The sequence below is a fragment of the Lonchura striata genome, chromosome 3 (genome assembly GCF_050655825.1).
Source record: "Lonchura striata isolate lonStrDom1 chromosome 3, ASM5065582v1, whole genome shotgun sequence".
NCBI classification, from domain to species: Eukaryota; Metazoa; Chordata; class Aves; order Passeriformes; family Estrildidae; genus Lonchura; species Lonchura striata.
The window spans coordinates 13,177,691-13,205,636 of record NC_140705.1 but is presented as its reverse complement, the minus strand read 5'-3'; the positions used below and the strand labels follow the sequence as shown (position 1 = coordinate 13,205,636).

The window sequence follows — 27,946 nt, the reverse complement described above, 5'->3', positions numbered from 1 at the left end:
TTTCCTGTTTGTATGGGTTATTCCTGAATGCTACAGCTCAGCTTCCAGTCCAAGTTATTGACCTGTGGGAATTAAGGAGTACGCAGACACAGATGAGATGCACACATGGATAAAAAGCTATATAACCTTAGTAAGGTCTTCTCTTCATTTCAGGACAAAACTATATTTCTGATATTTTTCTACAAGGTATATTGGAACTTTCAGTATTAATTAAAGACCACAACTTTATTACAATGATACTATAGCAATAATATTTAATTTCTCCATGAAAATTATGACACAAATTGACCACGTGCACAAACACATCATGTCAGATTGCCCTTCCATTCCTGAACAGACAGTAAAAACCCATTCCAATGTAATATGAAGCTGTCACTAATGTCAGTATAAGAAGATCAGATAGAATCTGTATTGCAAAGCACTGGGAAAAAAAAAAGAAATGGGGAAACAAAGGCCTCTGGGAACTGCCATCTAGTTAGAGCTACTCAAGAAGAAGTATATATATGAGATAGGGCGTCTGTCCTCTCTTCTCTTCCAAACAATCTTTGACAGTGTAAAGTTTCCCTTAAAGTATATTTCCACAGGAGGAGTAATAGGAAATACCCAAGATCCAACAAACTACAAAAACAACCCCTTGTAGTTGTCTCCCCCTAACCAGCAACCCTGTGATGGGCTCCTGCCAGCTACATATCAGTGAGCCCTTAGTAGACAAAGTTTTTTTGTCTTTATGAACCATAGCAAAAGTAGAGTTCATGAGCAAAAGTTGATTTTTTCTCACTTTCACCTTTCTGAAGGCCCGTCTTCTTTGGACATCATGCTAATTTTGTAGGCATGAATAGTCAATCCAGTCTCACAGGGGAGAAAAATGCCTCTTTCCCCACCAAACATAGGGAGTGGAGCTTGCCCAGCTGGAAAGTCTGTGTATAATTGATCTTTATCATTCAGAGCTTTTTTATGCTTTAGATTCATTAATTACATGTGGTATGAGATCACAATTTATTCTTACCTGACACCCGGCTTGGAGAGTTTGGCTGAACCTGAAAGATCCTTTCTGGGGCTTCCACCACCAGTGAAGCTGACAGGGATTAATAACTCTTTGCCCATGAATAACTTTTATCTGCCAAGATGCACTCCATAGTCCTCCGAAATTTGCAGTGAACATGTTGCCTTTCCTCTGAGTCAGACACACATTCCTGTTGGGGCTTGCACTGCAGAAACATTGTCTGTCCTAATGTGTTTACTCTTGCTGGAGCATCTGCAGTTGTTGCAGTCATATCATTTTGACCTATTATCTTCATCATCAGCCAAGTTAAGTTTTCATATTGCAGGAACTAGGCAAAATCTTAGAAGGCTCCATTCTATAACACACTCCCAAAACAAATGCCAAAAAAAACTCCCATAAATGTGAAAAGTTGATTTAGAGTCTCTGGTTAAAGTGCCAGAGTCAAGTAAATTTTCTATACAAATTTCTTGGTCTTCACCCATAGCAGATATCTATCTTAGCAGCTACTGCTTTTCTTATTAATGCCATTGCTCATCTAAGACTCAAAATACCCTCAGTTCTCATTAGCTTCAGGAGGAAGCTGTGATTTAAGTGAATTTATGTAGAGGTTCATTTGGTAGAATAAAACCTTGGGAATGGTGTACTTTTTCTAAATCCACTGTTTTTAAAATAAGATTTAAAATTGGAAGGAAATAATTTTTGCAATATGAGGAATATCTCAGATTACTTAGATGTATCAAAAATGTGGAGATGCTTTATTAGCAGTTTTGTTACTTAAAATTACTAGAAATACAGTAAAATCAAGTTTGTATGGAATTTGGACTCTGTTCAATTTCAGTGAAAAGAGTAAAAAAAAATCAATATTGATTGAAGTGGGGGTTTGAATAATACATTTTTTGATTTAAAGTTGTTGATTGACAGTAACCTATGCTATCACTACCAAATGCATCCATATCTTTTAAAAATGAAAGCTGAGCTACATGTCTTAACAGGAATCTTGACAAATAACATACAGCTAGCTGTTGCTTAACATAGAGTAACCATGCCCTTGTCCATCATTAATCTGCTCTGCCACTTGCATAACTGCGCCTGGGAAAACACAGGCACACCCAGGCAAGAAATGAAAACCCAGTGAGCAAATTAGCTCCTGCTAATCATGGAACATGAATGAATTTAGAAAGCACGATAAGTTGAACTCATGTAAGGAAAACTCTGAAATTCTGTACCTTTTGTGGGGAGGTGGAGATAGAGGAAAGATATTATGTGGAAAAAAAATTATTTAGAAGCCTGCCTGTGTAGAATTCTTCATCTAGTGGGATACATAACACTGGGGAGCACAGAAATGCTGTAGAACAATGTGTGAAAATGTGACTGATCCAGAAGGAACATGACATGTTTCAGAGAAGGGGAACTGAGCAGGCACCTTGAACTTCCCAAGGTGGAAGGACTGAACTGGTGTCACATTTGTACAGATCAGCTGAGGTGTGGCTCTGACTCCTTCCTACCTATTGCCTCAGGCCCTCTGCAAGCAGAAACTGCAGGGTTAGGAACAACCCAGGCATTTCCTACACACTGAAAGCTCAGAAAGAGCTCCTATGGAGCTGTGTTTTCAGCGCTCAGCTCAACTTCTGCCTGTAAGGCCGTGGGCAGTAGGCTCAGGTTAGGGAGTTTTTCAAAAAAGGCAAATATCTCACTGGGACAACAGAAAATGCATCATTTTCATACCTCCCACCAAACATCTTGATTTAGGAAGTATAGCTAATATAATACACAAAGACCAGCTATAGTTCCTCATCTAACTTTTCTTCCAACTTTAAATGAGCTTCCATAAAGCTTGGAAGTTACTTTAATATTGCTTAGATTGTATCCTTGTGAATTAAGACAATTGCAGAAACCTATCCAGGAAAAAGGAAATCCCACATAGAAGTGAATCTAAGCTAAAAATATGAGAGGTAACTTCAGACATTAACAGAGTAGGAGCTGACATCTGAACTAGTGGCCCAGATTCCCCTGGCACTAAAGAGAAATAGGTATGTCTTAGTGCCATTCATTATTTCCTGATGTGGGTATATAAAACAGGCATGAGAAACTGCATTTCTAGGGTCTTTTTCTCCCCACAAGCTACTCCAGGAGGCAAGGCTGCTTCCCAAAATGTAGGTGCTTCTCTAAACAACCAACATTTGGTGATAATGATATCCATCTCCAGTGAATGAGGCTTAACTTGCTGCCCTTGCTGTCCATTTTCCTTTTTATATAGTCCTTGTGCATTGCTTAGATGTTATTCAGTTTGTTGGATGGCCTGTTAAAATATAAAATGCTTCAGAATCCCATGCTAGTCCAGAAAAACAGTGAAACAGAAGAGCCATTACACTCATTTTAGCCATCTTGCATCACTTCAGGGAGAGATTACACTTTCATGACTACTTGGTGTTCCAAGAGCAAGGCATGGCTATTATGCTCAGTTTTGAGCTGTGCAGCCTTCCTGTTTGATTTACACAAGTATGAAAAAGTGAAAAATTATGACCTCTAAAATGCATTAATAGGTGCATTATTACTGAAAGAAAATGAAAAAAAAATTCTTCACTTCTCATTGTATCTAAGAGAGTAATACAAAACTCAAATATTTAATATTTTCAAAACTTTGTGGCTGTAAAAATAAATGTTGATCTCAGCCATGTGGGTTGTTTGTTCCTTTGGGTTTCTCTCCTGAAAATTCATCCAGGAAGAAGCATTATCTTTTCCCAATTAAACTCTTCAAAACTAACTCAGCTTCAGTCAATCTTCACAACCAAGTAATAACCATAACAGAAAGGTTTAAAAAGGAAAGCTGACATATACTGTCTGGCACTGAAACTAAAAATTTTGTACTATTTTTTAAAAGTTCTTGCAAATTACTTTTTTTTTCATTTATATCTTGAGCTGAACTTTTGACAGACATATTAACATTTTATTTGTTCATATTTGAGTGCTGGATTATCATTCATTAAGATGAACATTCTGCCTGCATAAAAGAACTAACAAACCACTACTTAACTTTTACATACATATGTTCTGCTTATACATGAGGTATCAAAGACTGAGAACAGGAAAAATTTACTGTAAGTAAATTAATAGAAGTGGACCCAGAAGCCTTTTACAATGTAGAGTGGATTACAAGGTGAGAAAAAATATTCTTTTCCCCATGGACTTTTCAGAATCTTCAGCCTGTTTTATCACAAGTCTGAGGAAAAGAAAAAAAAAAATAACCTTTTCACTTAATGGCCAAAATAATGTATTATACTTTCTCTAGAACAGAAACTGTTTTTCAAGCAGTTGGGGAGGGTTGGTGTAGGGGATAACATCATTCTTACAAATCTGTTCTGCTCACATGAGCAAAATGTTTTAAATAAAATTTCTCTTGATCTACCAGAAAACGCTTTTTAATTACTTATAAAAATAGTCAATATCCATATTATTCAAATACTAGTTACATATTAGTCAAATCATAATTGAAGGCTATTATACAAATAATAGTTACATGTTGCAGACCTAATAATGCCATGAGAAGTTCAGTACTTTTTACTCCACAAAACCAAATGCACTTTTGGAATCATTCACAGTAAAGATCATAAGATCCACTCTTTGGAGTGTTTTTAAGAAGGAAGGGGGAAACTTCCAAGGCAACAAACAAACACAAGATAAATTGGTTTTGTCCTGCTTAATTTTGTGCCTCTTCTTACACTGAAGCTTTTCTCCCTTTTCCCATTATAGATGACTTGCTAAAAATACTAACTCTCAAATTGTATTCAAGCCACCTTATTTAGTACTCTTTTCCCAAGTCCCAATCCCATACCAAGATTTGGTATTTAGAAATTTTATTTGTAATTGCAATAGGTGCAGAAGAGGGCCCTAGGCAGAAAAAAAATTGATAGATCCATTTAACTCAAAATGAAACCTCATAGTTTTACATATTTTAAATTAATAGAACAAAAACTTGCATTAAATATAGTCACTTCTGAGACTGGAAGACAAGAAAATACAAAATATCACCACTGCAATCTGGAAAACAAGGTATTCTCTAGATAGGTTTTATGTCTGAGTGTTTTGATACTTTGCTTTATTTTGTCTTATTACTTAGATTTTAATTTCCTTGCATGCCTCACCTTTACTTTCCCTTTATTTACAGGTCCCTCCTGAGCATGTATATTGTCTCCATTGCCAAAATCCCTCAATTTGTTTGAATTGCTGTTATATGAAGTACTTTAATTGATTAGTTCATTTCTCAAAAAAAGTTTTGTCATGTGCCCTAGATGAAAAATGTCATTGAGATGAAAGAAACACCCAAAAACCCACTCAAAAAGCAGCAATCCCATAGCCAATAATTCCTTTAGAGTAGTTACAATACTCTGCAAAATAATTCAATAAATTCAAGACATTAGCAAAGACACAATTTTTGATCCCAGCTTTGAGCATTTATTAAGCTCAAAAGGAATCATCAATCAGGGTTAGGAAAACAGGGTCTTTGAAACACTCTTCCTGAGGCATATAGTGCTGTGCACTAATTAAGTTTATACTGTATTATTTGTCAGGTTATCAGTTATTTATGACAATATCAGCATTGATAATCTTCTGAAGTATAGGTCACCATTACTTAATTATGCATGATCAAATCTAGAATAAATTTCTACATTGCATAGAAAGACTTCACAGTGGATGCACAGACATCTGAGCTTAAAGTAAATACAGATACTTGGGGAACAGGGTAGGTATGATGAATATCTAATACACAGTGGAGACTTCCTTTGTAGTTCTATGTTTTAATGAAGTTATTTGGTTTCTGATATGGTCTTGAATTTTTTTACCATCTTCCCTCTTGCAGAATAACTCTGGTCTTGCTTCTAATTTTCTTCATGTTGCTCTTATCCATAAATTCCAGCAAGGCTTAGCTAGTAAGTTCTTCTTCTGGAGTTATTCCAGGCTAAAATGTGTCCCAAATTGGTGTCAATTCCACTGGGCTCCTAAGACACGTGCACAAAAATGTTTGTGATATACACACAGTCATCCAAACACACAGTCATCCAAAATGAATTAACTATGAATTAAATGTATACAGCTTTAAATGATAGTTTTGTTTATTTCATGCCAAGAGTTTATTCCATTTAGACTTTTTTGAATTTTCAGTTCCCACAGACTCAAAAACTTAAGTTTATTTTTATTTCCTGTGCCTCTCTGTACAAGCACCAAACACCTCACAGGCAGGTGAGTCAGCATCACAACTCTGCAGCTCTGGGTGAGGTACTAAGACCTGATATGGCATAACACTGCTGGTCTACTGAGTATTGCACCTCCAAATGTGATAGAAATTATGAACCTTCTTTGTTTCTCAAAATGAAGCTAAAGACCAAAGAGGAAAATTATGATAAATCAAAAATCTTCAGTCTAAGCATTGTAAAGGGTCAGGAAAGAAAATGAATGCAGAAAAAGAGGAAGTATTCTGAACATCAAATGAACATTTACGTCGTTTTTGGCTCTACTAATACAAACCAATCTCAGAGGTAGACACCAATTCCACTGCAGCCTGTAATTCCACTTATACAACCTTCTATTACCACTGCTTCTGTGTAAAGCATGGAGCTTACAGTAGCATCTTGCTGTGTCTTTGTGTGCTGCGCTCTAACTGCTTTAGTGTCATTATGATTATTAGTTCTAACGTTCACTAAACATTTTCACTGCCTCATCTGTTTTATGACTCTTTCAGTGAATGTATTTCATTATGACTAGTAAAAGAGAGGTATTTAGAAAGGTATTTATGGATTAAATACTATTAAAATTTTTAGAAGAGGATATTTCTAATGCAGCTTGTTTATTGTATGAGAAATATCAGCCACAACAACAAAAACAAGAAGAGCAGAATGCACTCCAGCTGCCCCACATTTATATTTCTTATTAAAAAATTTATAATAACTCTGCTAAATCCCAGTCTAAATCCCAATAAACAAGGCTGAAATGCATGTACCACATGGAAAACAGTAGTGCTACAGCCACTTACACCTTTTCAGCATTTGTCTCACATTGTGCTAACACATCTCCCAGTGTTTTTCAGTCCCAACTTGGAACAGCAGGTGTTGTTCCATGAATCATGAATTATACCCAATTACATTTGTTTTCTGTTGTGAAATATTTTTCACAGAGGAGTATGATGAAAGTAAACCTAACTGAAGCCTTAATACACAATAATCTCATCTCAGTAGAACAGCTTGAATCAGAAGCAGCTTTACTGAAACCAATAGCACTGATCTCTGTTGCCTTGTAATGAATAAATAAAGCAGAACATGGGCATTTTATACTCATTTAGTACTGGTCTATGAAACAAGTTAATAACAAGAAAGGTCTGCCACAGGCTTTCTGTGCTTCCTGTTCTGGGTTAATCCTGGTGGTTTGCTATGCATCACACAGCTGATTGCCCACTTCCCCAGCTCTCAGTTGGATGAGGAATAAGGAAAAGAAAGAATAAAGACAATCGAAATTGGGTAAGCTACAAAGATAAAAATAATAAAAATAAGGTTAATAACTGAAGGATATGTGGAAGAAGAGACAAAAACTCAAAAAATCCCAACTGTTGCAAAGGCAATCATTCTCCACCTCCCACAGGTTGAACAATGCTCAGCCATTTCCCAATCAAAAGATTGCTAACCTCCCTAAAACCCCCTCTCTTCCCTTTTATTGCTGAGCATGATGTTATACAGCAAGAAGTATCTCTTTGGATGGTTGAGGTTATCTCCCCTTCTATCCTGTTGTGCATCCCCTAGTCTATTCTCTGAAGAAGGGCACATTGAGAAACAAAGAGAGCCCTGATGCTGTGAAAACACTGCTGGGAAATTAGTGCATTGTCAGTTTTGTTTTGGTAACAAATCTAAAACAGTGCCATATAAGCATCTATGAAGAAAATTAACTCAGTCTTAGCCAGTCTCAGTACAACTGCCTTATTATAAATTGTCATAATTCCTCTGTTTTTTGGTTTTTTTTTTAATTTAAACTGAAGTTCTGATAACTGGTAACTGAAAAAAAAAATTGTTTACATACTTCAATGATTACCTATGCGTTATTTGAAACTAACTGTGCTGCTTAAACAATGTTATTTGAAAAGAATTAACACTCATTCTCCCCAGTTTAAACCCCTATTAGCCTGTTTCTAACCAAACTGTGGAAGAATTACCACTTTTAAATCATGTTGGCACTTTTTCTAGAAATACAAAGTCACATATCTCTGGCAATATATTACATGTATACAACAAATGAAATATAGTGGACGCTTTAATTTCTGTATACCTTAGCATTGTTAAAGAAAAAAGCAATTTTTCTGGCTTAGTACATGTTCACTAAAAGTACAACTTAAGTTGGTTTTAATTATATTTTTGGAACATGGAGCACACTTTAGAGTTCTGTGCTGTGCTTTGAAGCACCAGTCTTCTTTGGAGGGCAGACCTTAGGGCATGCAGTACTCTAAGAGCAGGACTATATTGCTAACATGGGCCCTTCTCATTTCTAGCTATGAGCACCAAGAGCAGAGAGACCTGAACTGAAAGTTGAGAACCAGAAAAATTGATACAGAACTGTAGAGGGGCTGTTATTTTTGGTGTAGCCAGAGTCTTTGAGGATGTGCCAATTCTTTTCCAGATCCAAACTGGGTTGTGTGAAAGGGGGATGTTCACTGGGACTCCACCATACCTCCCAGTACCTTCAGCTGACTCACGGAGGAGCAGCTGCTGAATTGCCTTTATCTCTGCATCTGGGAGCAACATCACAGGAGCAATACCACATCTCTGTCTGGGAAAGGCTGGTGGAAGAAGACCTGCAGCACTGTTATAAATGAGAGATTTCAAATCACTTAAATTTCAGAAAATATTAACTCATGCAATTCTTGTTGTTTCAAATAGAAGAAAAAGGTGCTACATTACCTCACACTGAAATGTATTCTCCTTTGCTAGTGTATTACATTTTGGGTTGGGTCCACAGTACTCCTTCAGTAATAATTTTCTGTTTAAGGGGATTACTCTTCTTGCTTCCTGGCTGGAATGGGATTTCGATGACCATCAGTTGATTTTGCTGTTGATCAACACTGTAGAAGGTCTATGAGTTTCCTTTTTGCTGTAGTTACATAGATATACTATGACTTTCACCACGCATGCTGCTTCTTTTTCTTTGACCAGTTTGTGCAGCTGTGATATCCTTTACAGAATAAATAAAACAATCAAAAGAATATGATGCACCTTTTAATAACAAAGTGGAAGAGTATTTGCAATCAGCCTTCCCTTTACCCCATAGCCAAAAAAACCCAGTTCCAAAATTATCAGTTTTTCCATTAGATATTCATAATCCCTTACTCTCCTTCCCCTGCCTCTCCCTTTCTGTTGCAGCCATCATAACTGTACCAGTCATGTTTTAAAACACATTCTATAATTGGTCCCATTAACATCATCAGTGAGAGATTTAATTGCTTCTATTGCAGTTGGTCAGCATATTGGAATTGTGTTTCATTTAATCTATGTCAAACCCTTACAGAAAGTCCAGTTACCATACTTCACTTTTCTGTTTATTTTCCAGTGCAGTATGTGTTATAATGTGCTGCATGCTGAGAATTCTCAGGTTATAAAGTACACAACCAAAATCATTGCTTAAAAGCTTTAGGTGATTGCTTATGCTTCTCAGTCCTAATGCATCAGTGAAATCTTTGGAAGAAAATTACAGTGCATGGAGATTTTAGAAAATCTACATTGTTTATTTTTTTCGCATATTAAATGTAGAAAATAATCTCACACATTATTATTTCTGTTGGAGCCAGAAATATCTCACACTGTGCAGAAGAAGGGAAGGCAGTGTTACAGGGATTAATAATGCATCTAATATGAATCTCTTGATAAAATTAAAGATGAAAGAAACAACATAAAAATAGCGTGAAAGCTGAGACATCAAAACACAAAAGCATGGGCATTCTGAATTCTGACTGCCATTTCACTTTTATTACAAATCTTTTGTTCCCAGGTGTGTAACAAAGAACAACACAAATTCAGAGCATCTTTGAGCCAAATTATTACATACATTTATGAAAAATAATAGTTCAAGATCTTTAATAAATGCCCAATCACATACCAGTAACTTGTGCAGGAAGGTAGTAACATAATGTACTATTGAGGCTCCCTGACACTTCAAATTACAAATTCCTGTTTTCATAGCTTATAATTTTGCAAAATATTAATGAATTGGGATCAAATTTTCTATGACAGATGCCAGCCTGAGGCTGTTTCTTTGGTGGGCAATATTCAATCAAACAACTCAACCATTTGGGAGAATTGAATTAGGGGAAAATTGACATTAAAAAGTGTTAAATACCTGATTTTATAAAGACAAACCATGCTTTGAAGCCCAGACATCACAATTGCACTCAGGGTGATTTTTTACCATCTTTTAAAAATTAAAATGATATTTGACAAGTTCTAAACATGAATAGGAAACTATAACCCCATTTCTGCATACTCTGGACAAAAGGTTGCTAGAATTTGTTTGTCTGAACACCATTCTCAGTGCTGTGCATAGAACTACACGTTCTGGGCCTCAGAGAGACTCCTTTAATAGGAGTCATCCCAAATGAATGAATGAACACAATTTAACCCTTGTGGTTCCTGCACATCACAACTTGGCACATTTGCTGTGGTTTGCTCATGGTTCAGAGGAAAAGGCTGCACTAAGGTGATGTTAACCAGCACCAAAGAAGGCAAAGAATCAGAACCTCCTCTGTGGTCAATGAATATTCTACTGGCAAAAAGAAGCTCAAAGACATCCCTGTAAAAAGTATCCACTAAACATAGTAAACCAATATGAAATACCAACTCATTTCTTTATTTCTGAGGTACTGAGTATCATAAAGCTCTCTGACAATAGTTCTCTCCCACAGAGCAACACAACAACAGGGTCAGTTCTTGGTGATAACATGACCACTATGGGTAAGGAGAAGCTGTATGATTACTAATGTAAGAAGTAGTGCAGCATTCAATCTCTTGATGAACCTATGGTATCAATTTTCATAAAAGTAATGGAGAAAAATTAATTCGGCAAGCAAATAAATGGATGGGGATGGACAGGGATGATAACCTTGTAATGAATGACAAGTAAAACTGAAATACTCTGGGTTTTTCTCAGTCTTACCAGAAAAGCCTGCTCCCAGTCCTCTGCTCCCAGACAGAAGGATTATTTAGTAGAACGAGATTATTCAATCTGCAGAGACTGAAAACAGCCCTAAACAGTGGAAGAACAGCCATTGTAATTATAAAGCCGTTTCCTAACTATTAAAAAACCACAGCAATAACAGATCATGCCTTTAAAAAAGGTAAGAAGGACAATATTGGGAACCATCAGCTGGACACACCAAGTGCAATCCTTGGTTGGATGGAGGATGCATATCATTCTTTTATGAGTGTGCAAAAGACAAGAGGCAACCAAGACCAGCACAAATTTACAAGGGCAAATCCTACCTGGCCAACATGGTTGCCTTCTATGACAAAATGATGGACTGGGAAGGTAAATGGTAACAGTTCCTGTAACTTTTACTCCACTAAGGCTTTTGACAATGCTTTCCCCACATTCTTGTGGCTAAGAAACTGTGGTGGGATAAACAGTCTTTTAACTGGGCTGAAAAGTGGCTGCAGCACTGTATTCCAAGGCAATATTCAATGCCTTGAGGTGTAACAGTTGGTAATGAAACAAATACTGTAGGACTGGAAAGCAGTCCAATATTTCCTCCTGGATGATGAAGCAGAATGTTCCCTCAGAAAATTTGCTGAAAAACTGACACATGATGTGATTCAGCTCTAGGGACTTGAGAAAAGTGAAGACTGGGTCGACAGAAGGTTTGTGAAACTCAGGAGGGAGAAGGTTTATATTCTGCATGTGGGGTAGAATGACCTCATGAAGCAGAGCTGGCTGAGTGGCACCTGACCAAAAGAACACGGGGGCTACAGTAATTATCAAGCTGAATATGAGTAGAATTGCATCACCAACATGAATAAGGCAAAGCACATATTGGGCTACACTACAAGTGAGGCCAGTACTTAACGTGTCACTCAACACGGCATTGACAAGGCTGTGCCTGGAGTGACATGTCCAGTTTTTGGCTCCACAGCTCAAAAGGAGTGTCAGGAAACTAGAGAGTCTGTCTGAAAGCAAAAAAAACTATTCAGGAGCCTAAGTATATGGCATACTAAATGGAGAAACATGTAAGTGTTAGTCTGGAAAAAAAAAGATGCTAAGCCACAGCCCAAAAGCAGCCTACCTCCTGAAGAAGTGCCACTGGAAACATGATCTGACCAAATATTTTGAATGATAGACAATTTAATAAGAAGCAGCTATAGCAAGTGGCTGTAGAGATAGCAGAGCACTGAAGCAGTCTATAAAGTGGTGAAATCATCATCCTTTCTAAGACAAGGTTAGAAAAAGCCACATCTGACACCAGTCCAGGCATTAGCCTCACTTAGAACAGGAGGTGCCTTATATGGACCACCACATACCCCTTCCAGCTACCACTTCTGTGAGTCTAGAACAGAAAACAAACAAACAAAAAAAAAACCACAAAGACAAACAAATAAAAAAACCACCAAAAACCCAAACAACTTCAGCTAGATCTTAGTCCCCCCAGATGGTGTAATTCAGGAAATCAGAATTGTCTAGGAATAAAAACACAGCTGAACAGACATTACTAATAATTTCCATAGTCCACTCTTATGTTCAAAACTCATTTTTCATTCCATTTCCAAAAATAGATTTTACCTGGAGAAAGATTCAATGACTTCTAACTACTCGACATCAGCTATGGCAAGTAAATTTTTCCTTTGTAGTGGACCATCTATTACTTAAATCTTATTTAATCTCCCTCTGTAGAGTTTAAGATCTCTTCAGGGTCTTTCAGTTTTTATAGAAGGACGTTTCTGTCAAGAAGAGACTTACTGATACAGAGTTCTGCTAAGATGAAAGAATTTCTGAACATAATCACCAGGAGAATAAGTTGCAGCAATTCACAAGATTCATAATTTTCAAAATTTTAAGGTCAGAAACAGAAATGTGGGGAATTACCAGATAATGCAACAGTTTCATAGGAAAAGGTTTAGTTGGGTGACAATCTAAATGTGAATTAACAGTGCCACTCTGATGCAAAAAGGCATAGACCATAATAAAAGTTAGAAATAGCCAGACAGCCTATAAACAATTCTTCTGTTCTACTCTGCTCTGTTCAAGCCTCAGCTGGGTTTCTTTTTCCAATTTTGAACACCACAGTTTGTGAAAGATTTAAAATTGAAGAGAGCTCAGTGGAATAGGATGAACAACTGGGATTCTAGAAAATATAACTGGAAAGAAAGAAAAACATTAATGAATTATGATTCTTTAACCTAGGAAAAAAACAAAAAACTGAAAAGCAGAAATTTTTCAAATATATAAAAGGTTGCAAGTAGGAGAGAAGAAATAAATTATTTTCCATGACCTAAGAGATAGAACAAGAAATGTTGTGTTTAGACTGCAATGATGTTCAAAATTAGGACTAGAATATTAGAAAGCAGTAATATAATGGTAAGAATAGTGAAGTGCTGAAATAGATTTTCTGGGAGATTATGGACTCTGTAATTCTAAAGACCTTTGAAAGACTGTGATTGACTAATACTCACAGAGATATTGCTCACAAATGGTGCAGATTACATAATGAATATACTAAAGTGGACTATATGGAAATAAATTAATTAGCCTGTTCCATAAAGTACATTAAGCACTGGATTGCATTGCTCTCTCTATATATTTTTTTTTATGAAGGGTTAAAAATTTTTGTTTAAAAAATGTAGGGGTTTATCTCTCCTTTGGATGCGATTTGGTTTCTTCCAGCTATCTTGTTCTGATGGGATGTTACCCTGGTACCATGAAAATTCTCACTATTTCACTTATAAAGAGGACTTAGGAGTTTGAATTATGTGCCAGAAACATTTCCATACTATAAGTACTTTTTCAAGCCTTTGCTCATGAGCACAAGTAATAATCCAGAAAGTGAATATGAAAACAAGACACAACATCTGTTAATGAAAATTATTCAACAAAACAATTTTGCTCAATTATATATTTCATAAAGTAGATATTTTCTCATAAGCTATTTGTGAACAGAAGGGGGGAAAAAGACAAGAAAGAAATAATGTGTCTAATAAATTATGCACTAAGAATCAGGGGCCCAGTTAAAGCTGAGATGAACATCTGTGATTTACACCATTTTCAGTTCAACTTATTACAGTTGGATCTTTTCAGACTCTTTCCTCTTTATTAACTTCATTTATCTCTAATCCTCAACTAGACACATAATAAGTCTTAATCATATTTGCTGTGGGTAGGTATCAAAGCCCAGTTTCCCTGCACAGGTATCTGTGGGGTTGCAAAGAAATCTCTGCTTCTGGTCTGGAAAAGTATTCTTGTGTCCAATAGTGGACTCCAGTATGACTCCAGTTGTAAACCCAGCTCACATGCTGCTGTCAGGATGTTTTCTTTAAAACAGATACTTTTTTTTTCTTCTGGCAAATAATCTGTGAACAAAGAAATATATTACTCAGTCGTACAAAACATTTTTTCAAGTCCAAGTTAAATTCAGCAAAAGTTTTCAGTTCAAAAATATTCAGAATTTTGCAGATTCTAAATATATTGTTTTGACATTAGCATTTAGTCATTATAATTAATTAGGAAAAAAAAACATATTTTAAAAGAAAATTTTACTTTCTACTTATGCTTCATATATAATTATCTCATTTTTCCAATAAAAATGCATGTTTAAAAAAATCCCATTCTTCGGGTCAAAAACATTGACTTAATAGAAAATTACAGTTTCATAGGTTATTTTTTTTTTTTTGGGGGTGGGGGAGAGGTTTAATGTCTGGTAAAGTTTGGAAAACTTCAGAGCTTATGAATTGTCTTGTATTTTTTTTTTTTTTAACTGAGCTAAAAGACTCACTGGCCATATCAGGGCTGTATAATTGTGAATTTCACCGTATTCTGGACATGTGTTACCATCTCAGCCTCAGGTGATTATCTCCCCGTGAAATGGCCACAGAACAACAATCCCTACAAGCTTATCCCAGGGATCAAAGTCTTCAAAGGCCTTTTATCATTAGCAATCCCCTCATACTCTGCCAACACAGCACAGAGGCTGCATGGGCCACACTTTCACACACAGAATTTCATTTCTATTGTGGATTATTACCCAACAAACTTGATGATATCCAAAATAATATCATTCTTATAGCACTGTATATAAAACATCAATGATGGTCTAAGAATCAGGAAAGTGAAATTAAATGAGTATGCGGTTATATTACAGAAGTTTTCTCGCATCTGACAGTACCCCCATATCCCATGTTTGTTGTATTTCACTTATACCTCCCCTATTGCTATCAGGCAACACAGAATACCTTCTGTGAGGCAAAAGAAGCATGGATATTCCATTTACATAGGAGAAGGTAAGCAGAACAGAGATTAAGGGATAGAGCCAATAACGGATTTAAACATCTAAATAAGGATTTGGAAAAAATGGAGATGTTTAGGCAGAAACTGTAATCTGAAAAGCAAAGCAACAGCTGCCGCCTAAACTTGGAGGTACTTAAACCCAGGAGAGACTGTAGATTTGAGTTTACAAGAGGTTAGTGCTTCTCATTAGAGCCATGCCTGAAGTTTTCTGAATGTAAGCAACACAGCACCTATCAACAGGAGCCTGCTGTGAACTCCTGCTAAATCCCCAGGGATCCTCCTCTGTGCTGTGCTCTGCAACACCAACCATCCACCTCGGGCCTGAGCACAGTGTGAAACTACGAAGTTTTAAAACATGCCTGCCACAAATTGTGATGCATTTGGCCACCCAATCCATAATGAGCACTAAAATCTGAAACCATGACACCAGAAAAGCAGGATACTGTGGCAGCAGCTCTCTGGTCGCAGAGAGCAACACGTAACTTTCTCAGGTATTCTCCTGGGAAAAGCTGTGAGAAGATCAGAGAAAAGAATTATAAACAATTCTTATATTCACTTGCTGCACCTCCTGTTGTGAACATGTGGAATGTGTTATGGAGATTTGTTTACCAAAGGATGGTTTCTTAATTGGCCAATGGTGATGGTGTTTGGACTGGAGGTCCAGTTAGGTTCACCTGTATCATAACTGTCTATAAACACAATGGGTTCCTTAATAAGTATAGGATAATAAAGTGATTGATCAGCCTTCTGTGAATCATGGAGTCAATGCTAATTACTACCTGGCTGGAGGCCTGTGATGACAGGATACAGTTATTTTTTCTGTTTTGTAGGAAAGATCGAAGCACCTATTTTTGAATGAACATTCTTATCTTAAGGCTATTTCCATTAAATAGTCTTTGAACTATGGGAATAGAAATAGGAATCCAGGTTCCTTTGCCTTCATGTATAGTCTAAGTTAAATGTTTTGTTCATGTTTCTTTGAATATTTTCTCAACAAGGGCAGTTACAACATGGTAACGGGAGAATAGCTAGATAGCCTGCAGTGTGTCTTAACTAATATGTACACACTTAAACTGAATGACAGAGTTTTAAACCACTGTGGCTACATAAACTGAATGACAGCATTTTAAACCACTGTGGCTACATAAGGAACTAAACCCAGAATTCTGACACCTAAGATGAATAATATGCCCATGTTTTAAACAGAAAAGTGCTTCTAGTACTTGAAATAATAATTGATGGCACCAGCCTAAAACTCAGTGATGTGACCAGGGTCACTAAAAGACTTTTTACCACAGCTAAGAGTAAAACAGACTGCTACAAAACCAATCTTGTCTCAAGTCAGATATTCTTTTCTTTCAGCCATATTTTTTCTCTACTGAAATCAAATTAATTTTTGCTTTTTTTAAAGGGGGAAGGAAGAAGTTAAGTTAAGACTGTCATATCTTGTGCAATTTGTCCAGATCATGTTCAAATCATGCTGCATCTTCTAAACTTAGGGATAAACATAAATTTTTCATGTCTTTTTTTCTTCCATTATTATTGAAGGAACAACACAGCTAAGTAAAATGAGCTGTAGTCTACACTCATTTATGTATTATACATAAAGTAGTTGGTTACAGTTTAATATGCTACAACTCTAAAAAATGCTTCTGTAAACAATAGTTTTGGATGCACACAATCAGCAAAAACAGTATGAAGATAACAGGGTTAACCTGTGAGCCAATTAGCTGAGACAGACTTTTAGGTGAAAGAATTATATACATGAATAGACACGAGCCAATGGACCAAGATTTTTGGAGACTGGGAAAATGTTGCTTGGAAATTACTACTGGAAATAGTATTAAAATTACAAATTTGGGCTACTCAATTTTTGTTGAGCAGAAACTTATTTTTAATGGCATCACCATGCAATCTCAGTGACTTTATTCAGTACTTATATACATTAGTAAATTGAATTCTAACTGTATGTATTTGTCATTCCTAAGCATCTACAGCTATATTCTTTCTTTGAATGCAGACAGAAATCTCACTGGATTCAAAGAAAACTGTGTGCTTGTATCTCTGACAGCCTTTTCTTGTTGGAGGCAGGATGATGCTGGTCTGGCCCCGAAATTGATATGCAACTTGAATGATTTAGGTCTCCAGGACTGGGCTCTGTATTTGAAAAAGAAAAATAGAAGCTCCCTTCAAAAGGTTTTCATATATAGCAAAGTATGATTCCCTTACTGAATCTAGTTCTGTAACTCAGTCAAAAGGGTTCAGCTAGCAGCATAAACCATGAGAGTGAAGCTCAAAATGTTTATGAATAGCAAGTGTCACACAGATTGAATTTCTGCTTTGCTATTCAGTCAAAGGGTATTTGTTACTGTTTATAATATTTAGAAAGTCATTTTTGACTTCAGGTATTGAAAGACCCACAGATAAAATGCATTTTATAAAATATTAACTAGCCTAATAGAAATAAGCATTTGATGCTCATTTTATTTCAACATTTAATTTTCCTGGGAGTCCTTCAGGGCAGCAGAAATATCATACGTATTATTAAAAATGAGTGAAATTATAATAGAATGCAGTTACAGAGCAATGACTAAATAAAGGATCCCAAAGCACATATGAAAATGGAAAAAGTCAAGCAAGTAACCCTGTTATAATAGAAGCAGGCAGATATTAGCTTGCGTACAGCTTTACAATTAAAAAAAAAAAAAAGAAATTAAAGTATAGTGGACAATCTCTCTAGTTTTAAAGGGGAAATGCAAGAAAATGTCATGTCATACTTAAGAAAACATTTTGCCTTTTTTCTTTTAGTAGTTTTGGAAAAAGCTAATAATAAGATAATCATAATTAACTAACCAGTATGCACTTGGAAATATTTATTATCTCTTTCTTCTTAAGCCATTTAGGGACAAAGTTAACACATCAGTGGAGATTCATACACTTAAAATGTAATTTTTGTGAAGAATCACTACTTTATTCCTTATGGTCTGATATTTCTGAAAAGGTTTCCAGTCTTTAAAACTGATTTAGGAAACCCTGTTTTCAGTTGCAAAATACTAATTGAAGAAAGAAATCAAAACATTGATCTGCCATGTGATAGTAGCCCACCTAACAAGATTGCATTAGAAGACAATTACAAGTCCTTTTGAATTTTTTTTTCTAGCAGCTTATTTTTTGAGGTTTTACTACTTTCTGGATATATTTTTTCCCTGTACAAACATTACAATGCCATTTTTATTTTAGTTTTATTTGTAGCACGACCAAGAGGAAACTGGAAATTTTCCTAGTAGACTGCCATTATTATTATTCTCATTTTACAGAATGAACAATGTAACCACCTTTATTAAAGCCATGTCAAAATCCTCTATTCAGAAGGGAACAATATTCATGACTGTTTAAGTTTCGGAGCACCATCTCTGGAGTGCCAACACCTTTAAAAAAGATGTTTTCCTCTGGCAGATGTGTTATAGCAATGCTGTGGGTTCAAGCTCACAGAATAAGCTATGAAAGAGGTTGAGGAAGTAAGTAGCTGGGGTGAAAGTTTGCAATCAATTGGAATCCTATTACTCATCATTAAACATAATATGAAACTGTCTTTACTGAAAAAAAAATCCCAAAACAACCAGCCAATAAACCCCAAGACAAAATGGGCTAAATAAAAATGAAATAAAAACAAGAGAATAAAAATTCTCTTATATGGAATCTACCTGGAGCTATATATGATTAAACTAGCAAATTTAAGATCAAGCTTGCTTTACCAAGACCTTTCAACCACATAGCCACTGCTTCTGTGTCTACAATCACAAGGCTAGACTATATTTTATATTATTTCATAACACACAAAAAAAAATATGGAAATAGTATGAACTTTAAGACTACATTTTCAAACAAAAAACAAACAAACAAAAAAAAACAAAAACAAAATAAAATTTAAAAAAAAAGCTTTGCCTAAGTGTAATATTCAGTCAAGGGGTGATTAAGTGAATAAGTGAGCTATTCACTATGAGTAAGTGAATTCTCCTTATTTGACTGTGGTCATGTCTGCTTAAGGGGTTTTGATGTTTTTGGTGGTTTTTTGTTTATTTTCTTCTGTCTATATATGAAAATGGTGACATTCTGAAACACTCAAAATAACCTTGAAGAAGACATAATCCAGGAAATAGAAGGATCAAGAAATTAAATTCACTGTTAATTGATCTAACTTCATGATCATCAATATCCAATTCTTCAAAAGTTCATAAAGGATATTGCTATAATCATGAAGAAGGCTTCTTTGCTTATAGTAGTAATTTAAGCTATAACATCCTCCCCCTTGAAAAAAAAAACCCTATGAATTCAGTTCATTTTCCATTTAGTGTACAGACACAGACATCTAAATGAAAATCTAGTCCGTCAGCTATTTTTCTTTCATACTCTAAAGAATGAATATGATGCTACTGTCAGGGATCAGAGTGCAAGATCTACAAACTCTTCCATCACTTCCTCGGGGTTTGCTATTTTCTGTTTAAGATCAGGTCTGACAAGATGAACCTTGGATAAGATGTCCAGAAGAAAAGTAAACTTAATGAGAAAGAGTTTTGAGGAGCTAGGATGGGGCCTCAAGCCCTGACTTAGGAGCTGCATCAGAGCTCTGGCCCATGCTTGGACCAGGCTGCTGAGTTGGGATGGCCTTGCATGCCCTCCCTGACCTCCCTCAGCTTGGCCCCAGTCCAGCACTCCTGCTCTTCTGCTCTTGCCAGGGCACTGGGAGGCTGCACCTGGGTGCAACTCCAGCTCTCCAAACCCTGCTCCTGCCCAGCACCCTGACCTGCTGCTCTCTGAGAACTTAAAAGTGACTACCCCATTTGGGATTGTCTACATAACAACTTTCCAAAGATGAACACTTTAAGGTATTTCTTCCCATTCCTCCCCAAAATCTTTCCTACTGCAATATCTTTTTAGTGGTATCACGTGATCAGAAATTAGATCTGGAGTCCTTATAGGTGTTAAAAGGAGCTGGGTAGAGTCCAAGCAGTTGACTACAGAGGCCCAGCCTGTGTAATTCATACAATTAGTATTATTCATACAATTAATTGGTAGCACGGCCTTTTGAAAAGCTTTGGCAAATGTCAGATACTATTTTTCCATATATTTTAGAGATTAAAATGGATTAGGAATAATTCCTAAGAGGTAGTTTGGATGCAGTTATTTGGTTTTGGAGTTTAGAACATTTAAATGGACAATTAATAATATATGGTTATGCTGTACCTCAGGGCCAAAATTTCAGGGCCAAAATTGTCCTGTACAATTTTACTTACCAGTGACCCTGTGAATGCAAGAATCGTGAAGTTACCAGAAGCCAGCAGAAGAGCAGAAAAGAGGCAAAAGAAAAAGTGTGACCACAACTATCTTCTTGAGTTTTCACATTTTATATTTCACCATCACTGCATAAAAATGGCAAAAGCTGTCCAAGGCCGAAGAGCCAAAGTCTGGAAAGGACCACAGCAGGTCATCTGGTCCAACCACCCGGCTCAAGCAGGGTCATCCCAGAGCACAAAGCACAGGATTGTGTCCAGACAGTTCTTGAATATCTCAGGTAAGGGAGACTCCACAGCCTCTCTGTTCCAGTGTCTGCCCACCTGCACAGTAAATAATTTCTTCCTCATGTTCAGGTAGAACTTCCTGTGCACCAGTTTCTGCCCTTGCCTCTTGTCCTATTGCCTGGCACCACCAAGAAGAGCCTGGTCCATCCTCTTGACATTCTCCCTTCAGATACTGACAGACACTGATGAGGTCTCCCTCAGTAATCCCGAGGCAGGACTGGCCCAGCTCCCTCAGCCTATCCAAAACCTCAGCACTCTCCCAGACTAGTTAGATGTAGAAACTGTATTTAGTTTCTACCAAATGTAGAGTTCCTGAAATAGATAAGAGCTTCTGGGCCTCTGAGATTCAATGTTAACAAGATTGAAATGGACAGATTTCTACAATCTAAAGTTCATAACAGATAGGAAAGTTTCCACCCTTATCATCAATTTTTTTATCTCTGGTTGTTTTTTGAAACATGCGTTCCTAAATTTTTCTGCACAAATGTTCTCCACTCATTAAAATCAACAGTGGTTTCAGCTCCACATTTAGCAACAGGGGTCCAAGGCTCCAACGCTCAGCTCAGGGCAGGATGAAAAGAACATTTAAAAAATAAGGTTTAAAAAATGAGCTACTGATTATCTATTTTGCCACATATTTTAAGGGTTTTCACTGTATTAAATTAAATATAAATGCAACAGTTACAAAATGCCAAGTATGGGAAAAGGCACAAAAAGAAAAAATAGCAATGGAAAAATATAAATTCACTCTCAGAGTAGGCCAGGTCAGAGCCAGAGATGATGATATTATAAGGTTTATTTCTAGTAATATTGTAAATTCCCACATCCTGGTGTAAGGAGAGATTATGACCCCAGTTAATGAGGCTGAAGCTGGTCAATGAAGTGTGAACAGAATGGTGCTGTACTGCCAGTGCCACCATCTAAGAGCAGCCAAGCCTGCGCTCACTGCTTCACTAAAGAAGCACTCAGAAGTTAAACATCTAAAGCAGATAATAAATTCATTAATCAAATTAGCTCAGACAAAAGAGGGATCTCCAGCAGTATCCTTTTAATCACAGTTATATAAAAGTCTGGGGTTTGTTGGTTGATTAGAGTTTTTTGTAAATCAACTTCTTGACACTATCATAAAACTCTGACTGAAGAGAAACTGAGGGAAAATTTCTTCCTGAGGGATAGTGGTAGAGCACAAAGCTCTGATGAGACAGTGTACAGAGATGAGAACAGAAATGAAACAAAAAAATGGGTGCTGGGAGTGTGTTGAATAGAGGTCATGAAGAGAGGTGAATTGTAAGGGATTGTAAGTGCTTCAACAAGAGACAGAATACTCTCATTGAGCAGACTTGCAAAACCACAGGGGATTGCCACAAAAATGGTTAAAATCTGTCAGAAGATACTCCTCCTATTTTGAAGGGCAGAGCCTTTCCTATACCCAGACTCAATCCTTCTGCACCTGCAGGTTGCTGAAGCTGTCTGTTCTCCACTGTTTTGCATGGAAAGGATGAAATAATGTTTTGTTTGTTTAGAACTAGCTAAAAATTACTCCACATAGCCTTGATGATTGGCAAACGTGGGAAGTGTGAATTGTGCGAGTGCAACCTAAAAAGATGCAGACTTTAAACGGAAAAAATGTGAAGTGTTTAGAAAACAGAAAACTGTCGATCAAGGTCTACGGAAAATGGCTTTCAACTTGGACTGGCTTTAAAAATGAAGCACATTAACAGTTACTAAAAAACTCAAAATATTTAAACACTGTTTTACAGCCTTAGCTCTAAACCTATTAGAGTGTTCTCATAATTTAATTTAAAATGTTGCAGTTGGTGAAGGTCATGCTGTAAAAGTACATATAATTTCTGACAATCATTAGAAAAGTATTTACATCATTCTAGAGATAAATAACGTCCACCTGTTATGTTTAGTCCTCTGACACTTTAAAAAGCATATATTAGAAAACAATCTTTATTTTTAAACTTTTTTTTTCAAATTATCTTTTTGATTCTACAGACCATGAATGTTGCATCCTTAACTGCTACAAATCAGCTTAATTCCTGTGAGTCTCAGGCTGTAACCCCTGAGTTTATGAGACATGGGAAGTCTGTAATTATAAATAGATTAGTATAACTGCCACAATGAAAAAATAACTGATGTCAGTCTTTGAATTTCACCATACACAACTTTTTTTCTCTCCTCCATTTATGATGTGATGCCTTTGCATATATTAAAAAAAATAATGAGAACAAAAAAATGCCATTCTAGAAAGACAGCTATATCAATATTTAAATGGAAAAAGTAAAGGATTATTCAAAGTAAACACATTTATCTAAGAGATTCAGCATTTGATCCATATGAACATAGGTATACAGCTTGAGCCTCAAAAAGCTGAAATTCACTATTTTTAAGGATGTACGTCTCTCTATAATGAGAATAAAGTGATGGCATTATTGTTCTCAGCTAACTGAACCTGAAGACTAACTGGGAAAAGGACAGCAGCAAAGAGAGATATTATCCATAAACATTGAAAGCAAAAACACTTATGGCTAGATGACAAAACCATTTTCACTGCAAAGAAATGAGTAGATTTACTTCCAGTTAAAAATGGTACTTTAATATGACTCACATCTGAACCAAAGAATGTCATTAGATGTTTTTCATGATGTGTCTTAAATATTTAAATTCACACTGCTCAGAAATTCATATGGTTATGTAAAAGGACTAAGAAAACAAAAGGACCAGGTTACAATCCCACCATTGACACAGCCTCACAGGGGGAAGAGTGGTCAAATGAACAAATAATTTCCAAGTTCCATTTCCATAATGTGCAAAATTAGGTGTAAAAGTATGTATTGTTAGTAGCTACTACAGATGACAGATTTTTAGATTTCATACATTTTTTGAAGAAAACGACTGCTACTGCCAGTCTCATTTTTTTTATTTAAGACAAGCCATAGCATGTTTTCTAGTTACGTCTGAGGACAACTCACAACTGCTACTTTGTCCAGATGTGGAAAGACGGTCATCTTACCTACTGCCAAATATCAAGCATTCCAATTTATAATCTAGGCAACGGCAAGGGACAGGCATCTCCTTAAGGCACTTCATGCCGTCCTAAAATAGGAGGTGCAAAAGGTGAAAGGAACAGCCTTCTGCAAATGCCTGTCTCTCCTCAGCAAAAGGAAGCCCAGGATACCAGTTCAGACCGCACAGGTACAACTTCAGGTTCCTGAAGTGAGGTGAGCGGCACCCACTTTGATGGACAGAGCAACTCTTGCGTCCTTCCTGGGCAGGTTCGTTTGATAGAATTTATTTTTTTATTTTCTTTCTTTTTTACTACTGTCGGGTGCAGGGGTAGCTTGGCAGCGGCTTCACGCGGTGGGAACGACCTCCAAGCCCCTTTCCCAGGGACGCCCCGCTGCGGCAGCCCCGGGGCCGGCCGGAGCAGCGCGGGGGTCGGGGCTCGGCGGGAGCAGCTCAGGGATGCGGGCTCGGTGGGAGCAGCGCGGGGGTTGGGGCTCGGCGGGAGCAGCGCGGGGGTCGGGGCTCGGCGGGAGCAGCCCGGAGGTCGGGGCTCAGAGGGAGCAGCTCGGGGATGCGGGCTCAGCGGGAGCAGCCCGGGGGCCGGTGGGAACAGCCGAGGGGTGCGGGCCCGGCGTTTCGGCGGCGGCAGCGGAGCCCGGGCGGGCAGAGCCGCGGCTCGGCCCCGCCGCCGGCGGGCGCGGCCAATGAGCGCGGCCGGGGCGGGCTCGGGAGCGGCGCCGCCGCTACTTATCCTCGCCGGAGGGGCCGGGCAGCCCAGAGCGGCGCGGGCGGAGCAGCCGGGTGGCGGCGGCGGGCTCGGGTGGCGCTTCCTCTGCGGCGCCCATGGGGACAGGACGACTTTAAAGGAGTTTGGGGGGGTTCTGGCGCTGGGCGACCACGGGTACGGAAGGGGACGGAAGGGACCCTTCGGGCAGGGGATGCCGATCGCCTGTTTTTTTGCCTGTGCCTTGCGGGGTCCCGGCCGGGCTGCGGGCACTGGGCGGGCCGGGCTGGCAGCTCCGGGGCCGGGCGCTCCTCCAGCCGCCTCCCCGCACGCAGCGCTGCCCGGCGCGGCTCGGCTGCGCACCGCTGGAGGGAGGGATCGGGACCCGCCGGCCGGAGCCTCCCCGAGCCCCCGGAGCCCTCTCCCCTCGCAGAGCGGAGACTCCCGGTACAACTCCGTCCCCCCAGCGCGGAGGCGGCGGACGGCGGGGAGGCTCCTCTCCCGGCGCTCGGAGCCGGCGCTCCTGAGTCGAGGCTCTGCCCTGCCCTGCACTCCAGGGGTAGGGGGAAGGGTCCGCAGTGGGAGTTTCTCCCTGGTACGAAGGAGAGGGAAGGAGTTAGGGAGGGATGGGGGCTTAGGGCGGAATATCTGAAATCTTTTGTATGTGCCTTGATTTGTTTTTTTTTCCTTTCGTTCTTTCTTTCCTTCCCTCTGCGTGCACTCTCCTTCCCATCTCTTGTTCTTCTCTGTGTCTTCCCACCCCACCCTCCTTTAGATCCGGCGATTTCTGCCCTCGCCTCGCCCTGTCATTGATGGGAAATCAACTGGATCGCATCACCCACCTGAATTATAGCGAGCTGCCGACCGGGGACCCCTCGGGGATCGAGAAGGACGAGCTGCGCGTCGGGGTGGCTTACTTCTTTTCGGATGAGGAGGAGGACCTGGACGAGCGAGGCCAGCCAGACAAGTACGGCGTGAAGGGCTCCGGCAGCCCTGGGCAGGAGACGCCCACCCACCACCTCCACCACCAGCTGGTGCTGAACGAGACTCAGTTCTCCGCTTTCCGCGGCCAGGAATGCATCTTCTCCAAGGTCAGCAGCGGCCCCCAGGCTGGGGACCTCAGCGTCTACTCGGTGTCAGCCCTGCCAGCCCTCTGCAAGCCGGGGGACCTGCTGGAGCTGCTCTACCTGGGGCCGTCGGAGCACCCGCCGCCGCACTGGGCCGTGTACGTGGGCGGCGGGCAGATCATCCACCTGCACCAGGGGCAGATCCGCCAGGACAGCTTGTACGAGGCGGCCGCGGGCAACGTGGGCCGGGTGGTGAATAGCTGGTACCGATTCCGCCCGCTGGTGGCGGAGCTGGTGGTGCAGAACGCCTGCGGGCACCTGGGCTTAAAAAGCGACGAGATCTGCTGGACTAACTCCGAGAGCTTCGCCGCCTGGTGCCGCTTCGGGAAACGGGAGTTCAAAGCCGGGGGGGAGCTGCAGGCGGCTGCTGGCACCCAGCACCAGCAGCAGTACTATCTCAAAATCCACTTGGCAGAGAACAAGGTGCATACGGTGAGGTTCCACAGCCTGGAGGATCTAATACGCGAGAAGCGCAGGATCGATGCCAGTGGCAAACTGAGGGTGATCAAGGACCTGGCTATAGTGGATGGGAAAGAATAGGGAGGAGCAGGAGTACGTGGTTATCTTCCTTCTGCCCTGCCCGGGGAGACCAGCCTGCCGTAGAGTCAGGAGGCTGCACCCTCCTTCCGTGGGACGCGACTGGAAGCAGGATCCATGGCAACATTCCAAAAAAAACCAGCATTCTTTACACCCATAGCCAGTATTTTGTTTGGCTTTTAATAGCATTAATGCCGAAAGAGCGAGAGAGGAAGAAAAGAGGGGGGAGGTGCAGGAAGGCTGTTCTCAGAGTATGTGGACAAAGTCTCTCCTGTCAATCGATGTTGATCATTCTAGCAACATGCCAATAAAATTTCAAATTGAAATTTCTTTTTAAATTTTTATTTCATGGCTTTAATCCATGATAAGTTTTAAGCATCTGGGACTGTGGATGTTGATGTAGCTAAATGAGATTCTAGCTAATATTTGCCTTGTGGCCAACCAAAAGCATCAGTCATACTTCGCTAACTGGGAGAGAAAGGGGGTGTTGGGTAAATGCCTGTTTGTTTTGTTTCTCCACGCTGCTGCTTCAGCCTCTAGCTGCAACCCAAATTTTGTCCCAACCAACTCTGCCAAGCTATTTACTAGGAAAAAATACTTTCACATTTCTGCTTGAAATCTATCACATTTAAAATATTTGCCTTTGCTTTCTGTTTGCAGCTTTCTGCTAAATATCATCATAATGCATGAGCTCTTTCCACCTCTTCCCTCCTCCTACCCTCCCTGCCATTTTTTTTTGTTTGTAAAAAAAAAAAAAAAAAGTTGGTGAGCAACTGTTTTCCTAAAACTAAATTAAATGGTTCTAAAGAAGTGGTGTATTTTGGAGAACAGTATAGTCAGATATCCAGACACTAGGATTTCATGCTTGAGCTATGGATTTTGTACCACTGCTGCAATATCTCTTCATAGACAGGTCAACAGAATCTTGCAAGAAACAATTTTGAATTCTGCATGTTGCCTCTTTGGAACAGCAATTTATTGCATATTTACAATTCCACTTAAAGAAATAGATGTGGACAAGTTCATCTTGTATTTCAAATTCCCAGCAACTAAAAATTCTGTTCAGTGTAAATTTAGAAAGCCACAGCAGCATTTAAAAGATGCCTTTTAATGTGATGTAAGCAATGCCTTGTCTGTGTTTCAGATCCTGTTCACTCATTGCTTAATTCTAAGTTTTTAAGTGAAAGATCAGAGAATTAAATATATTTTTAAAAAATCCAAACAAGTATACTGGGGAATTTCTTTTTATTATTCTGAGCTGCATACAACTTGTAATTTTCTCTTTGCATGTTTCAGTGCTGGAAAGAAAATGCATTTGATTTTGTTCTCTCTTCCCACATCAATGTCAGATGATAGAATAGCTCTCTTTTGTATATATATGGTACACTCCACCCCCTATCAGTGTACTGTGTCCCAACTATTTTTTTTTTGTATTAAACAATGTCAT

General features: G+C 38.9%; 1 protein-coding gene and 1 long non-coding RNA gene across 4 annotated transcripts; one reads left to right on the top strand and one right to left on the bottom strand.

Moving 5' to 3' along the window:
* Positions 1-237: 237 nt before the first annotated feature.
* LOC116183438 (uncharacterized) lies at positions 238-25,817 on the bottom strand. 2 transcript variants are annotated; one of them, XR_014953581.1, is made up of 4 exons: positions 25,678-25,817; positions 11,186-14,586; positions 8,941-9,211; positions 238-8,842 (listed from the first exon to the last, which is right to left on the bottom strand). It is a non-coding gene; the product is annotated as an uncharacterized LOC116183438 (long non-coding RNA). The 2 variants fall into 2 exon arrangements; XR_014953580.1 differs by having other exon boundaries at positions 8,941-14,586.
* LRATD1 (LRAT domain containing 1) lies at positions 24,888-26,825 on the top strand. Of its 2 annotated transcripts, none has more exons than XM_021525381.4 (2): positions 24,888-25,012; positions 25,611-26,825. In XM_021525381.4, exon 2 carries the CDS (start codon positions 25,648-25,650, stop codon positions 26,500-26,502), a length of 855 nt encoding a protein of 284 aa, XP_021381056.1. In that variant the 5' UTR covers positions 24,888-25,012; positions 25,611-25,647; the 3' UTR covers positions 26,503-26,825. The 2 variants fall into 2 exon arrangements, with proteins under 2 accessions (XP_021381056.1, XP_021381057.1); XM_021525382.4 differs by lacking the exon at positions 24,888-25,012 and adding an exon at positions 25,230-25,430.
* Positions 26,826-27,946: the final 1,121 nt, after the last annotated feature.